The sequence below is a fragment of the Engraulis encrasicolus genome, chromosome 16 (assembly GCF_034702125.1).
Source record: "Engraulis encrasicolus isolate BLACKSEA-1 chromosome 16, IST_EnEncr_1.0, whole genome shotgun sequence".
In the NCBI taxonomy this organism is placed as follows: domain Eukaryota; kingdom Metazoa; phylum Chordata; class Actinopteri; order Clupeiformes; family Engraulidae; genus Engraulis; species Engraulis encrasicolus.
The window spans coordinates 25,967,863-25,985,047 of record NC_085872.1 but is presented as its reverse complement, the minus strand read 5'-3'; the positions used below and the strand labels follow the sequence as shown (position 1 = coordinate 25,985,047).

The 17,185-nt window shown below is 41.7% G+C and overlaps 2 protein-coding genes across 2 annotated transcripts; both read left to right on the top strand.

Moving 5' to 3' along the window:
• The first annotated feature begins 334 nt into the window (after positions 1-334).
• On the top strand, positions 335-6,234 carry si:rp71-39b20.4 (potassium voltage-gated channel subfamily V member 2). Its single transcript, XM_063219948.1, has 2 exons — positions 335-1,660; positions 5,923-6,234. The coding sequence occupies exons 1-2, from the start codon at positions 335-337 to the stop codon at positions 6,232-6,234; spliced, it is 1,638 nt and encodes a 545-aa protein (XP_063076018.1).
• Positions 6,235-12,007: 5,773 nt separating this feature from the next.
• insl3 (insulin-like 3 (Leydig cell)) lies at positions 12,008-13,373 on the top strand. Its single transcript, XM_063220333.1, has 2 exons — positions 12,008-12,276; positions 12,797-13,373. Exons 1-2 carry the CDS (start codon positions 12,090-12,092, stop codon positions 13,096-13,098), a joined length of 489 nt encoding a protein of 162 aa, XP_063076403.1. The 5' UTR covers positions 12,008-12,089; the 3' UTR covers positions 13,099-13,373.
• The last annotated feature ends 3,812 nt before the right edge of the window (positions 13,374-17,185 follow it).

Here is a 17,185-nt window from a genome sequence, read left to right as displayed (position 1 = left end):
TAGACAGTAAAAGCAGCTATTGGATTAGGGCTGCCGGCCCGAGAGGTGGGAGGAAATCCCCACTCCATACTCCTGATCTTTCAGCTCAGTGAAACACACACACAGTGGAAAGTCCTTCAGCCTACCGTGGCTGCTGTGTGGTGCTTCGGAGGGTATACTTCATACCTAGAGAGTCACCATGGAGTTTGTTTTATTTTACAGATGGAAAAGGACGTAGATCCTTCTTGTTCCTTTTTTAATTAAGTTCATTTAGTGGGGTGGTTTTGTGTTATTGATTGAATTTGTGGACTGCTACAGCTCTTTGCTCTTGCTGGTCAGGGGACCTGGTGGAAAGATGGACGCCCCACGACACCACCTGAAGAAGCTGAAGAAAAGGCGCTCCAGCCTCTTCGCCAGCGTCAAACTCAACGCAAGCTTCTCTCAGAGCGGAGAAGAGGACGTAAGTGCCTTCCCTTTTGCTCAGGACAGCTCCGTCAAAGCATGGACGTCCATGGACAATTTAGACAATCCTGCCGCAAAGCCAGAGAGGAAAAAGTCCAAAGATGTAGGAAACAAGAAACCGCCCGCTGAAAAGCCTCCTAAGCCAGCAATCAGGCACTCATACAATGTTAATATCAATGTTGGTGGAAAGGTCTTTATCATTCCTAAGCACCTTGCGGCACGGCACCCAAAGACAAGAATTGGTGCCTTAGCCCTGTGCACAGATCCAGTGAAACTGGTAACCCTTTGCGACGACTACTCGGTGGTCACAAACGAGTTCTTCTTCGACCGGGACCCTACTTTCTTCCACTACATTTTCCACTTCTACTGCAGCAACGTGCTGTGGATCATGGAGAGCTTGTGCCCCATCAACTTCGAGGAGGAGATGGAGTTCTGGGGCCTGCGCCTGAGGGACTCCCCGCGGTGCTGCCGCATCCTGTACGAGGAGAAGGTGGACGAGATCAGGGACCAGCTGAAAGTCACCCGGGAGCTGATGGCGGAGATACAGGTGCACCACGACGAGGACGGCTTCAAGACCATGTTTTTTGGCGGCATCAGGAAAGCCCTGTGGGACTTGATGGAGAACCCGTACTCGTCACTGCCAGCCAAAGCCTTTGCTGTTTTCTCAAGTATCTTCGTCATCATCTCCATTGTAGCCATGACCCTCAACACCGTGGGCGAGCTGAAGAAGTACAAGCTGTACGGCAGGACGTACATGGAGCTCGTGGAGATAGCGTCCATCCTCTTCTTCACTTTCGAGTACTTCCTGCGCCTGTTCACCACCTGCAACATCATACAGTTCCTGAGGAGTGGCCTTAACTTTGTGGACGTGGTGGCAGTCATGCCTTACTTCCTGCAGCTGGTGTTCGAGACCTTCTCCAACTCGGAGGACGTCAACGTGCAGGACGACCTCAAGACCATGGCCAGAGTCAGCAAGGTCAGCAAGGTGCTGAAGGTCGTCAAGCTCATGCGCATCTTCCGCATCCTCAAGCTGGCCAGGCACTCCACTGGCATGCGGGCCTTTGGCTTCACCATCCGCCAGTGCTTCGAGCAGTGCTGCTGCCTCTTCCTCTTCATCGTCATGGGCATCTTCACCTTCTCCGCCCTCATGCACTCTGTGGAGGTCGACCAAGTGGGCACGCCCTTCAGTAGCATCCCGGATGCCTGGTGGTGGGCAGCGGTAAGTGAGAGATGGGGAGAGCGGGAGCAGGGGAATCGTAGTGGGGTGGGGGGGAAAGGTGGGAATCTAGCAGGGGGGACAAAAGGGTCAGCTCTCATGAGCCCAGGGAGAGGAGGTCTAGAATTGGGTCTAGAACTGGGGGTCTAGAATTGGGTCTGGAACTGGGGGTCTAGAATTGGGTCTGGAACTGGGGGTCTAGAATTGGGTCTAGAACTGGGGGTCGGTAACACTTCCAAATAAGGGGCCATAATTAACAGCAAAGTAGCTATAACCTAATACTTTAGTAAGGGTTAATAATCATTACTTAACGGAACATTACACACATATTAATTGTTATTAATGCATATGTCAAACATTAGCAAGCAGTTACTTAACTATTAGATAACTATTACCTTGTGTTACAAGTTCATAGCATAACAAATATTTAACTAATACATAAGTAAGGGTACAGTAATAGTTAAGTAGCTATTAGGTCATACTTGACTAAGGACCAAAATTAACACTTACTTAATACAAAAGTAAGGCATAACTAATGAATAAATAATACCGAAATATTGTCTGTAGATTGAATACCCATCATGCACTGCACTTCTTGGAGCTAATATTTTCAGACATTAACTTAATTATCACAAAGGAATGGTTTAGTTTCGCTTCAAAACTATTACTCTTCATAATGTTCTGCATTTATTGTAGGGTTTTTACCATTAAAACTAATAAGTGGTATATGAACAAATTACATCTCATCACCCCACCATCATTGAGAAGTGTACGTCTAATCCTTGCTATATAATGGCTCCTGTTGCCATTATTACAGTGATTTGAATGAGTGAACGCTAGACGTCACAGTAGACTAATTACTTAACTATTAGGTATGCGCAGCCAACTCTATTATAAGGGTCCCAAACACCAATATCTATGGATTAATTAACCATTAGTTATCCGTAGCCAACTCTAATATAAGGGTCCCAAACATAAATATCTATCCATTAATTAACCATTAGTTATCCTCAGCCAACTCTATTATAAGGGTCCCAACTCCCAATATTTATGTATTATTTATCCATTACTTATGCCATACTTTTGTATTAAGTAAGTATTCATTTTGGTCCTTAGTTAAGTATGACCTGATAGCTACTTAACTATTAACTGTGCCCTTACTTATCTATTAGTTAAATAACAATATGATATTGTTATCTAATAGTTAAGTAACTGCTTACTAATGCTCAACATATGCATTAATAACAATTAATATGTGTCTAATATGGCGTTAAGTAATGATTATTAACCCTTACTTAAGTATTAGGTTATAGCTACTTTACTGTTAATTATGGCCCCTTATTTGGAAGTGTTACCCTGGGGGTCTAAAATTGGGTCTGGAACTGGGGGTCTAGAATTGGGTCCTTATTACATTGCAAGCATTGGGTGAAGGTACTTTTCAGATGACTGGGGATGGTCTGGACAAAGTTGTCAGCGGGCTCTGGTGGGGGTTAATGGGACTGACTTACCAAGGCTACTGTAGTGTAGCCTTATCATCCACTTTCAAATCTCTTCGAGACTTGGTCTGACCAAGAGCATAACAATGAACATTTCCCAAACCGCATCATTGACAAGCCTCCATTAGTTTGCTAATGGTTTTTTGCTTCCCGACAAAGTGGGAGAAGTTCCCGTTTTTTCGGGAGTTCAGAAAGTACTTGCATTGCTCTTGACCTGGCTACTGTAGTGTTAAGTAGGTCCCAGAGGAAGGATTGGTTTTAATCTGGGGGTTCTGGCATGTGGTCCCGTTGTGCATACAGTATGGCTGCGCCCAGAATTTGTTTCCACGCTCCTGAGCGTGAGCAGTTTATTTATTACCTCCGCCAAGGAAGTTATGTTTTCTTTCTTTATTTCTTGATTTCTTTATTTTATTGTTAGATCCTTAATCATTGCGTAATAAAAAAAAAATCTTCTGAATATGTCTCTGCCAAAGAATCACTGTATATGTGAGCAATACTTACTGTGTTGTCACAGGTAGTGTGTCATTTGTCATCATCAAATGTAGAAAACTCCCCTCTGGTTGTACATATATACAGTGCTGCACAGCAATAATGAAATAATAAAATAATAAACATTTTGAACAATATTGCAGTAAACACACCATCTTAATCTAATTTCCAAAATGTGCATTGAGTAAGTTTAATACAACATCTGTGAAGCTTACCACAGAAACGTAATTCTAATTATATAGCTTGAATGACATTTTTCCACTTTTGTGAGATTATGCTGGTGCAAAAGTGAGTAGACCCCCAACTGAGGCCCAGTGTATCTCCTCAAAACTCCCCATTTATGTTCGAATGAGTTCAGATCAGGTGTCATACTTAATCACTGAGTCACTCTCACCGCTTCAGAAAGTCAGCATTGGCCATAGGTGTGTGTTTAGGATCCTTTTCAAGTTGGAAAACAACCCAATGACCAACAAATGAAGGTCAATGAGTAATGGTATTGGTATGGTATAACATACAGTATTAGCTATTCGTAGAGCGATTCATCTTTGTATTCATGATTCCATCAATGAAAACAGCTCTCAAACACCAGCAGCACTCATGCAGCCCCACATAAGTGCTGCATCCCTATGTTTCACTTTCAACACCATGCACTTTTCTTCGCATTCTTCATCTCCATTACCATACAGTGTTGATACCGTCAGTTCTAAAAATATTGATCTTGGGATGACAATGATCTAGTATAGAGTACTCTAACTTAGCCTTCATTTTTGTCAGAATTAGACCTGGAAAACTCTTTTTGTGACTGGGCTGTAGGAGAGGCTTCTTTGGTGTACGACACTCACATATGCCATTCCTCGCCATGTGCAGCATATTGTGTCATGGGAAATAATCACCCAAGTTTACATTTTTACTTCCTTAGATATATGTGGTGAACTTGCATAACAACTTTCTTTAACCATTCTCATCAAAATATCCTCCTGCCGAAGTGTTTTAGTCTGTGAGAAACAGTTGCAGATGCATCTGTCCTAAAGTTTTTGGACCACAGAAGAGTTTTTTGACTGATAAGAAAAGCTTTGGTGGTCTTCCAGTGGCATTGACCCTTTTGGTGTACAACTTGTTTTTTTTCTTTGTCAAGCCTTTTGTCCTTTATCTTCCATGTGGTGTCATGACTTACATCCAGAAAAAATGGGAAGGGGTGTGCTCTGTGAAATACTATTTTATAGCCAACTGTTGGATAGAAAACTGTGTAATGACTCCTTAAACTCTTCTGAGACTGACAGCTTTGACCTAATCTTGTTCTGTTGGCTCTTTTGGTTTTAGTACAAAGTCAAAGTCACCCCCTCAAAACCCAAACAAGAACACCCCCATTCACACGCGCACACACGCATGCACATGCACACGCACACGCGCGCACACACACACACACACTTCTAAAGGCCTCGGGCAGGATTTCCTCAGCACTTCGTAGTAGTAAATTCTTTCTCTGGATTCCTTAAATCCAATTAAAGAGTTTAACGATTACAAAGACGGCATAACATTACGGGTTAATATGGACATGAAACAGGGTTCATGGTCATGATGTAGATTTTTCATCAGTATGTGTACACAGACCCTCTGAAATGTCCATAGATGATTAGTGTAGCAGCCTAAACTACAGTACCAACATGCAGTAACCACATATTTGGTCAAAATTGTGTTGAGACTGATAATGGTCTTCATTCCACCTCCTTGATGTTGTGACAAAGCCTTATTGTCCAATAGTGACCAGTTGTAGAGATATTGCTATGTCAAATTTGCAGAAACTACAAACTATCCAACCTAATAACAAGACTTCGAAGGCATTTATCTCACTTTCAGTGTTGGTGTAGTTACTGCTCTTTGCCTTTGTAAGGCAGTATTACTTACGGTTTAGGGGCAGTCACTAAATGGTTCATGGTCATAATGTAGATTTTGCATTAGCATGTGCCCAGCCAGATTACTGTAACAGCCGAAACTACAGTACCAATATTGCATACTAATTATGGGCAGTCACAAAATGCGGGCGGTGACATTGGAAACCCCCTTTTTTTTTTAGGGGCTTTTAATGCCTTTATTGACATGAGAGTATGAGATGCTGACAGGAAGTGAGTGCGAGAGAGAGATGGGGGAGGGTTGGGAAATGACCCCGGCTGGACTCGAACCGGGGTCCCTATGGGCTTGAAAGCCCAAATGTAGGGGGCTTAGCGCGCTGCGCTACAGTACCCCCCTTGAAACCCCTTTTTTTGTCCCCTCTGCCTGCAGGTGAGCATGTCCACAGTGGGGTATGGCGACGTGGTGCCCATCTCCTACCTGGGCAGGTGCGTGGCGTTCGGCTGCATCTCCTTCGGCATCATCCTGAACGGCATGCCCATCTCCATCCTCTTCAACAAGTTCTCCGACTACTACGCCAAGCTGAAGGCGCAGGAGTGCACCTACGTCAACGTGCAGCGTGGCCTGCAGCTCAAGGAGCGGCTGAGGCGCCGCTTCCACAACTGCTGCGACCCTCCCGAGGAGGAGTCCGACGAGGAGCTGGTGGTCAGGCCCCAGACCCACCACGATTACCGCAGCAACTGAAGGCAAATTACTCAAGACTCTTTTTTTGACATATTTTTAGGAGCTTTTTAAGCCTTTATTTATTTTATTTTTTTGACATGACAGGATAGTGGAGGAGAGACAGGAAGCGAGTTGGGAGAGAGAGACAGGGAAGGGACGGCAAATGACCCTGGCTGGAATCGAACCTGGGTCGGCCGCGTAGTAGACTTAAGACTATTACCCTCCTCCCCCCCGTCTTTTCCTCATCGTTCATCAACAACAGTGTCCATGCGTCTGAGGAAGACACTGAAGGACCTATCCGTATCAGAGTTGTCACTATCATCACCATCTTCATGACTGGCATCACCATCGCTGATGTCACTCTCACTGCCAATGCCTTGGCATCTCAACCTTCTGAACCCGTGGCTGTCTTGAGTCCCCAGGGACCCTGCGGCCAAGGGGGCATTATGTCCTAATGCCTCAACACTGGGCAGGTAAGCCTGGGGCTTTGGCTCGAAAATAATGTTCAGCAGATCATCCCCTCTTAAGGTCAGAATCACCCGGTGACGACTGCTCCTATATATAGACTCCTTGGACTTGTGTGAGGAGGAGGAACACTGCACTACTGTGTAGCAGTGTGTCCTGTTAGGCTACAGAGAAATGCAAGGGTTGGGGAATGCTACGGACATTTGAGAACATGGAACATTTTTTTTTAAAGCGTGTTATTTTAAAAAGGCAGTAATTTAATTACTGGCTAAACTGAAGTTATTTGTTTTCAAAATGAAACAAATGAATAATGTGCTCCAAGCACTGAACCTGTTAAGTAGGCTACCTATCGATTGCAGTTGACAATTGTGTATTCCAAAACAAACTGCTGAACATTTATTTCTTTGTCATTTCAGAACACTTTCCATTTGACACAATATGGCAACATTTTAACATCTGAGTGTTGCAAAGCCACATCCGGGCTATAAAGTAGGCACTGACAAAACGTTTGTGGGAAGGAGCTTTGGTGTGTCTTGTAGAAGGCTGGCAGAGTGTTTTGTTCTGTGTTCTGTTTGGAAAGTTCAAGTTCAAGTTCAAGGTCATTTGTTATGTTAGCCGTCACATCAGAATCAGAAGCCAAGAAAAATATACACGTAGATGCCTATCTGTATATATAATACTGCATGTAGTCTGAGACGCATTTAGATGACAGTACAGAAATTGTTGCGAGAAATAAATGACGAGCGTACCAAATGCACATCCAAGACATGGGGTGACGGAGGGTGCTAGCAGACAGTTCTGATTGAACACCCATGGGAAGAAATTCCCCCTTAGCCTTCTGTGAACGGCAGCATCTCTCCCTGAAACCAACAAGAAAAACAGTGTATTTATGGTTCTGGGTTATGTCCTGAATGATCCTCTCAGGTCACAGACGGCACAGCACTTACACAGGACATACAGGCTCGCTAGACTGAGTAGTGTGGTACAGATGTCTCTCTCTCTCTCTCTCTCTCTCTCTCTCTCTCTCTCTCTCTCTCTCTCTCTCTCTCTCTCTCTCTCTCTAACAAACAAACAAACAAACAAACAAACAAACAAACAAACGAGTGGACCACCATCCCGAGAACCAGTTGGTCCCTTTTGGTTTCATTTCCCATTTGTGGGGATGTTCAGACTCAAGATTCTGGTATAGCTATTCTTGTGTATCCTAGAAAGCCACGGAGTGTCTTGATCGGCTGAGATGACAAATGAATGTGATTCTATCAAACGAGAGTATTGTAGGCCTACATATATTTTTTATAATGGACAAGGATGGCCATAGAACAGAAGGCCATACCAGGCCATGTTTTACAAATAAACTAATTTTTTTGAAGGGCACAGATGAAGAAATGACTGATGACCTCAGATAGTTGATATGCGTACATACCTTTTAATACAGCGAACTCATCTCTACATATTTAACTAAGCAGCAGTAAGTACAAGCAAATTAACACAAATATCTGTGACATACACTTATCAATGAAAGACTGTTCATGTAAATACCTTTCATCTAAACACAAGACAACTTGACAAACACCAAAACAAAAATCAACAAAAAAACTACCTTCTCCCTCCCCTTCCTCAAACACCTCCACAACTTGTTTTAGCCATGACCCATGTACAACATCTTGTGTGCTTACTCTGAGAGAGCACATGTTGAGTGTGTGGGACAGACGTGTGTGAGACAGTAAAGACATTTTGTCAAAATATTATCTTGTCTGTGTGTTTTAGGTAGACAATACTACACCACAATGTGACATTTATTTCCTTGGTTCACCAAGCATATAGGTATTTTCATACATATGTCTATCATATGTCTATTAAATATCATGATTGACATGATCACTGACCAATGAATGTGTTTGCCAGTTTTTAAGCATTAGATTTTGGAACGAGTTAACACAGTGTTTCCCAACCTATTTTGGTATGGGACCCCATTTTGACATCCCAAATTTCTGGCGACCCCATACACATTTATTTTTAAAAAGCATGACTGAGTAACACAAGTGGAAGGCTATTAAATCTACAGATACTGTATCCATGAGAGCGTGAGATTGTAAATGATGTTTCAAACAGAATATTGAATATCCTAGTTATGTTACATTCATAAGAAATATTTATCAGTAGGCCTATTCTTTTTACACACCCTACATTTCAGGCGAGGCCATTTGAATTCCAGGTGATACCACACCCCACATGGGGTCCCGACCCCCGTGTTGAGAAACTCTGAGTTAGCATGAGCATGGGAGACAGCTGTGATATTTTGAGAACTGGGCTATTCAGTAATGTGTGGCAACCTTAGACAATTTTATTTAATCTATTCTATGTTTTTTTGGCAAACACAATAGTGAAATTAAAATAAACCTCTAACTGGCTGTGAGTAAGCTTACGGTTGGGAGTTGAGGTGAAATGACAAGGTATCAGCACACCCAAACTATATGAAAAATCGTAGCACTTTATTTTCGAGAAACACAGGCAAGAGGTAATGTGCACGATTGTGTGTTTGCAAGACTGATGCCTGCTCATTACTCCAGAGCAGCACAGACAGTCCAAACCAAAGGAGTGTCCACAGAACATACAAATATGAAAACACAGAGAGGATGGGAAGGAAGGAATAAAACGCTTCAAACATGAGAAGGAAATTACTCTTCTCACACTAACATACAATATTTAGAACATACCAACACTGTCTCACTGTGTGCTCTTACTAGCCATGTACTTTCTTTGTAATAATTTCATCAGCTTTTGTTTAACATATAAAATCTTGGAAAGAAACTATGGTGACATTTTCCATATAATTAAAATACTGTACACCATAAGATTAGGAATTCATTTTTAGATAAATGAAAGGAAATCATGATCAAACTGACATTTACTTGTCTTAAAAGCTCAAGGCCTACACATTTCTATATAAGACATAATATCCCCTCTCTGTCTTTAATCTTTTAAGCTTTTTTTAATATATCACAAAGAAAACTAATGTGATTTTTTCATATGACATGATTATGAATTGGCTGGGTGTTCATGCTATGCTTTAATATGTCATCTGTATTGTGTTTTATCTTTTTTCTTTCAATGAAACGGATTTACAATAATAAACAATTTTATTTAATCAATGTAACTTGCATTCTTTTGTTTGTAGTTTATTTGTTGATTTGTTTGTTTATGTCTCATGTGGCTTGTGCCAGAAATGAAGGCATTATGTTAAAAGTGTCCGGCATCCAGAATATGAGATTGACTTTGACTTGATGGTTCCTTAAACTGGTTATCCATATTGGTCTGCATGCACAATCGCATTATAGCAGAGCTGTAAGACCACACAGCACAGCACAGCTTAACAATTACAAACACACACACACACGCATGCACGCAGTCACACACACGCACGCACGCACACACACATGCGCACACACGCACGCACGCACTCACACGCACACACACACACACACACACACACACACACACACACACACACACACACACACACACACACACACACACACACACACACACACACACACACACACACACACACACACGCGTTGCATGCACGCATACATACATACATACATACGGTACATACATGGAGGACTACGAGGTGAAAGTCCTCACAAATGTCAACCGCATGGTTAATAGGATTTAGAGATGAATAGGCCGAGGGCCACTAATGGTCAAAACAGCATGTTCAGCATCAATATCAGCTATGCCACGCTAAGCAACTCAGGCAGTTGCAAGGTGATGGATTTAGATGTCAGATGAATGAATGCCACCCAGTGCATCGTAAAGATGATGAAGAACATCGCAGATCAAAATGTCCAAACGTGTACACGTCTCTTGACGTACTTTGTCACAGATAAGCAGCACATTGCACAGGCAGTTTTGCATCACTGCAGACACGTTGGTGCCAGTCTCTGGAGAAATGCTGCCAGGTCAAAGTGTCAATATGCATGGGCCCACGCACACACACACACAAGCATGTGCGCGCACGGCACGTGCACACACACACACACACACACACACACACACACACACACACACACACACACACACACACACACACACACACACACACACACACACACACACACACACACACACATAGAAAGACAAGGATACAGATTTGCACTCAACTTATAATTTAAAGTTCTGCAGATTTTAGTTTTAAGCCAAGTTTATATTGTAATACTCTTTAATCTGAAATACAATTAATTTACTGATGAATTGATATTAATTCAAGCATATAATGTATTGTATCAATATATTGGCATTGTTTGTTTACAAATGTTGTTGATGATGTTGACCCATGGGATAGTGTGAACAGCATAGCAAAGAAAATAATGTTTCAGTTTACATAGTGATTGATTGAACCCAAACATCACAATGTTTGTAAATAAGGGAATTTTCACACCTAGTCCCCTTTAAGTGAACCAAACTCTATCCAGAAAGGACTTGTTCTGTTTTTGTTCATATTGTGAGTGTATTACAACAAGAACCCGCTATTCTTTCTGATTCTGTTAGCCTTTGTCTGTCATTCCTCTTGTTGAGCACACCCAGTCCTCTAGAGCTCTCCTTAAGTGATTACACCTAGTCACAAGTATAACTTGTCAGGAGGACTCATAAGCGAACCGTACTAAGACCACGTCAATAAAGGTCTCTAGTTCTCTTCTGAGGGATCTAGGTACACTTTGGAGCATTCACATATGCACAGAAAATACTGAGTCACAGGTCTGAGTTTGCTTACGTAAATGGCTGAAAGGGACCAGGTGTGAAAACCCAATAAGAAACCCACTCCTTTGTAGGAATTTGTTTCTGCAAACTGAAGTGCTGTTGTGCATCATGAATTAAAACAGTGTGCATTTGCACAATAAGATTTAACAATTGTCTGTGCGCATAATGCGCCACTGTCACAGCTGTTCACCAAAGCTACAGTTTGAGAGTATGATCATTTTGATTGCTACTTCATACATGTATACTTTGTCCTCATTATAAATCACCACAATTATTCAGAATGTAGTCACATTGCTGTAGGCTATGTCCAAACAAGTCTGTCCCATTCACATAATGAGTATCTTCCCATCCATCACTATGGGACAGGTCCTTATCAGCAGAAAAAGATTCCAACCCTGACAGCCATTTCTAAGGTCAGTACATCATCATCTGCAGTCAAGGTCTCTACACAGGGTTTTCAGAGGAATCATTGGTAAAAAATGAAGCCCACACATCCGTCTGAAAGACAGGGATGGTGGAGTATTTAAAAGCTCAGGGGACTCTGTGGAAGTTACTCTCACCAGGACAGTTGTTCAGAGTGCATACACAGGAGCAATCCTTACCTGAGAACTGAGGGCCTCTTCAAATCATCCCTGGACCGTCTAACCATGATCGCTAAACTGTCTACTCTTCTCGTGGTGTGCCTCATCGTGGGAGACAGCGTGGTGAAGGCTCAGGATGGTAGACTGAAACTCTGTGGGCGCGAGTTCATCCGGATGGTGATTTCGTCCTGTGGAAGCTCTAGCCCTAGTCGCCATGTGCGTGAAGTGGACCAAGCACACAGGGGCCTCTACAGTAAGTGCCACCGCGTCTTTAAAGGGACACTGTGTGAGATTTTTAGTTGTTCATTTCCTGAATTCATGCTGCCCATTCACTAATGTTACCTTTTTCATTACCACCAGCATCAGATTCTAAGTATTCATTATGACTATAAAAATTGCACTTTTCATACATGAAAAAGGGGATCTTCTCCATGGTCCGCCATTTTGAATTTCCAAAAATAGCCATTTTTAGCTGCAAAAACGACTCTACTTGGACAATACTAGAAAAGATTTGTTTATTACTTAGTAAACTTTCATGTAAAGATCAAATTTGGCAATAGGCAGCCCAGTTTCAATTAGCAGCATAGTTGCAGTACCTTTTTTGACCATTTCCTGAACAGTGTCCCTTTAACACAGCTCTGCTTTCCACTCAGCATCACCCCCACTATTTCTGATTAAAAAAACCTCTTTCTTCTCTTCTATCCCCTTTAATTTACTTTTCTTTCGCTTCATTTTTGTTTTTTTTCTTGCCTTTTCTTTTCCCTCCTGAGCAGGCGGCCTCCTGGGCCATGTCAGCAGTGAGCAGTTCCTGATCACGGGCAGCGGGGAGGTTCAGCAGCAGCAGGTGCCAGAGTGGACGTCTGAGCACAGGCCTTCTGCCGCCGCCTCCTCTGAGCCCGAGGCTGCCAGCGGGGAGCCACAGGGGTCATGGGCACAACCTGAGGACGCCAGGGAGGCTGAGGCCGAGGCTGAGGCCGAGGAGAGCAGGGCGTTCCACCGTGTCCGTAGAGAAGGGCCCGCAGGGTTGTGCTGCCGCTCGGGCTGCACTATGAGTGAACTGGTGCAGTTCTGCTGAGATCCTTCCCCTCACCTGCAGTGGAGTGCTCCAACAGATGCCTTTAATTTAACCATATTTAATGTTCTTATTTATTGTACCGAATGCTGGAAGGCTAAAATAATATTTTTACAGTGTTTGGTGTCTTTAAATTGAAGTGAGCACAACTTGTCAGTGGCTGGATAGTGATTAATGATAGTATCTTTGTATCTGGAAATCACAGCTTCAACACTTTTTCAGGCTTGTCTTTGATAATCCTCTGTTATATATGAAATATGTGAAATAAAATGTAAAGTGGCAAACGCATTTTTGTGTTAATGTGCCTTTCTTACAACAGTAAACATGGAATTTCACCATTTTTAGGCTATGTATAATTTTCATGCATTTGTTTACACAAAATTCATAGAACTTTGGCAGATTTCTGATGGGAACAATACAAACCCCTTTTCCAAGGCATTTAAAATCTTTTGAAAGGTGAAACTTAACCCTGCCATCCAAAACACTGATAAGCATCATCATTATTACTTTTAAAAAACTTTTTCCAGATCATCATATGAATACAAAATATCCATATTTTGATGTTCTTCTTCTTTAAACATGCATGGGTCCATTCAATTGCCTAGCGTAGGCCTACTATGTTGTGTAACCCCTCTCGACATGTATCATGTGGGTTAACAAACACTAGAGGGAGCTATACCTCAAGCAGTGGTGAATATCCTTATCATAGATGCTGCTGAAATATTCCAAAATGGCTGAGCTATTTTTCTGATAAATTCCATGAATGGGATTAGAAATTAATTAAATAAAGGCATTCACTATATGAATTAATGACCACATCATATGTTATGAAACCTAGCTGATAATCAATAATGTACCCTTATACAGCCCTTAGAGAAGCATTATTTAAAACCATGCGTAGTGACAGGGCAGTGTATGAAGTACAACCTGAGAAAACATTGTTAATGTCATTCATGTCTACAATGATATTATTTTGAAATGCATTGTAATTACAAATAATATTGTCCAAACGTTTTTTGTTTGTTGTTGTTTGTTTTTTTCCCATTATGAACAATAATTGTGCATGCACTTTGCACACTCACATATTGAATCATTTTCTTTCAAAATATTTAATCCTTGTCTAGTCCACACTGGATCAACATGTCACCAGTGTGGTGTGAGGAGCAAGGCAGCATAGCGGCCGCAGCAACACTGCTTCTGTGGTGCTGAGCAGTGGCAGGGATGTGCCCGTGAGGCTACTGTGCCCTGTTGAAGATGATTGGAATGGGCATGTAGCCTCAGCTCTGGAGTGCCCGGGTCTGACCACCACCATGCAGTTCAAACCAAATGTCTCCTCTCCCTTTCTATCTCTGTCTCCTGTCTGTCCCTCTGTCTGACTGTCTGTCTACTACTTGTCTTTGTATTCCCCTCTGTCTGTCTGTCATCTCACCAGCATCAACAGCAGTCTCATTGGTGTCCCTTGTCCGTCTTCCCATCCATCTGTCTGTCCACCTGCATATCTTTCTGCCTCTGTCTTTTTTCCCCTTCTGCGTGTCTCTTTCTCCCTCCCTCCCTCCCTCTCTTGCTCTCCTCATGTCCCTTCTTGTCTCCCTTCCTCTCGTGACCTGCCAGAGGATCCTTAGAGCGTTAAATGAGACGAGGGCTCCAGCCACGGACACGTGGAGCCAGAGCAGCTGCTGAGACGCTCACAGCCTTGATGATATGTCTGCTGCCTGGCCTGCCCACCCGGCCCCTGTTCAGGGCTCTATACGCTGAGATGTGATCTGTCCCTCAAATGGGCCGGAAGTAATCGGGTGGTGGGTGGCAAATTCTACAGCTGGCTCCTTTCCCGAAGTGCTTGTGTTGCTACCAGGCCCCCTGTCGACATGTGGCTCCAGATTAGATGCATACACCACACAGTTGGAGTGACAGTCGAGGGCACAGCCATGGTGCTTACTTTACAGAGACGTTATGTGTAAACCAGATTTTTATTTGTGTCTTTGCTGGTAAACAAAATGACTTGTAAAAGGAACAGCAAAGTAGTACGACTGAAGATGAACATGTTTAGCTGTTTGCTTTGGGAGTTTCTTTCAGCAATATTTGCTATGAATGTGCATGGCATCCTGCGAAAATGGTGCAGTATAAGTCCAATAGGGGTAGTGTTAGAGCAACTGTATATTGAGGGTATGCAGTGCAAAGTGCTATTTGGACCATGTTTGAACTGTGCTTAGTCGGTGCTATTTTCTACAAGTCTGTGAATAATTATTATTTCCCCATTCTCCCAGTGTACATTTAGAGGGTCAGTCTCATCAGTGTTTCATGCAAATTCCAAATAGACTAGGTCGAAAGACAAGGGCTGCAGTCACAGAATTACATTTTGGACATACACTTTTTAATATCTTTCAGACATGTCTTTATTTTGTATATGAATTCACAACATTGATTGTCCAGATTTCCAGAACAAGGGGCAGAAAAATAGTCTTTTCCTAGGTAAAGGTAAAACTATCTGTTTTTTTGATGTTGTTGTTGCCTGAAGCAATGCATTTACACTATACAAATATATGGTTGACATGCAATTTATTTATTATTTATTATTTACTAATTTGCATGAGTGTGCATAATATTAACATATTGTAGACACTAATTATGAGTTTGCAAAGCTCTACTAGTTCAATGCAGAATTTTATTCAAAAGTGAAAAGCAGAGAATTGCATTTTTTATTAGCTACACGGAAAAGGTATTATACATGAAAGTAAGTCTCAATAACACACTCAGTAATTCACACAGCCAAGACATTACATTTCCAATTGACCTCTTGAAATGACCTTACCTAACTAATAGCCGATCCAAAGATACCAAATCCAACCAATGGAAAAATGTAACACAGGACAAATGGCTTTATCACCCAAACACATTTGGTTTCCTTCTAAAGAAAATGTTTTCTTCACTTCATCAGTAGCACTGTGATTTGTCTATGGATGGTTCACAAAAGAGTTGGACAGGGTCTCCTGACAGCCCAGTGAGTCACGTTACGTACCTTCGTACGGAACGCAAGATTGTCAGAGAATTAAAATATGAATTCAAAGGCAGGCTAATGACAATGACACCCGGGAGGGGCAGGCCTAGATTTTGGTGTGAGCAATTTTCTTTTCATATGTATTAAGTTCATTATGTCTAACTGTTTAACTTAAACATTTAGGGGTTTATTTTGCCTTAAGACATGTAAAAGTTTTTAGGTAACACTTTATAATAATGTTCCTTAGTAAAGAATCAGTAAATAATTAACTAATGATGAATAAAACATTAACAAATGTTTTTATTATTAACTACGTTTTATTAATGCTTTACAAAATATCTACAAATGATATATTCAAGACTTTACACACCTTATAACAGAGTATTTTATTCATTTACAAGCAACTTGTAAATGTTTGATAAATATAAAATATTAACATAGCATTTCTTAGTCATTTACTAGCATTTGTTTACATTTCCTAGTCATTTACAAACGCTTGCTAATGTTTTGTTCATCAATAGTTAATTATTTATTAAGTCTTTATATGCTTTTTTGCATCCATTATTCTAAAGTGTTACCAGTTTTTATCTTAACATATCAGGTAACACATGTCAGGTAAAAGATAAAAACATTTACATGTCTTAAGGCAAAAGAAACCCCCTAAGTCAGGGGTGTCAAACTCATTTTGGTCCGGGGGCCGCATACAACCCATGTGGACCTCAAGCGGGCCGCATTAGTAACTTCATCGCAAAAAAAAAAAAAAACGTAAAGCACAGGATTAGTGTTCAGTACTATCACGTTTTAAGTGTGTTGAATATGTAGAAAGCAATGCAATACTGATAATCCTATGCAAAATTTCCTTGACTTCATTCATTCATTGCCAACCGTCAATTCATTAAATATGGGACAGTTCCTTTTGGAAGGGGGTCTGGGGGTTGTCCCCCAGAACATTTTGTATTTCTTATATGTAATTTCCTGCATTTTCACGCATTCTAACATCCTGTTTCCAGTTTGAGCTTAATAGGAACCAATACAAATCCAATTATATTTATTATTTAATTACAACCAATACCAATACAATACGAATAAGGAGTA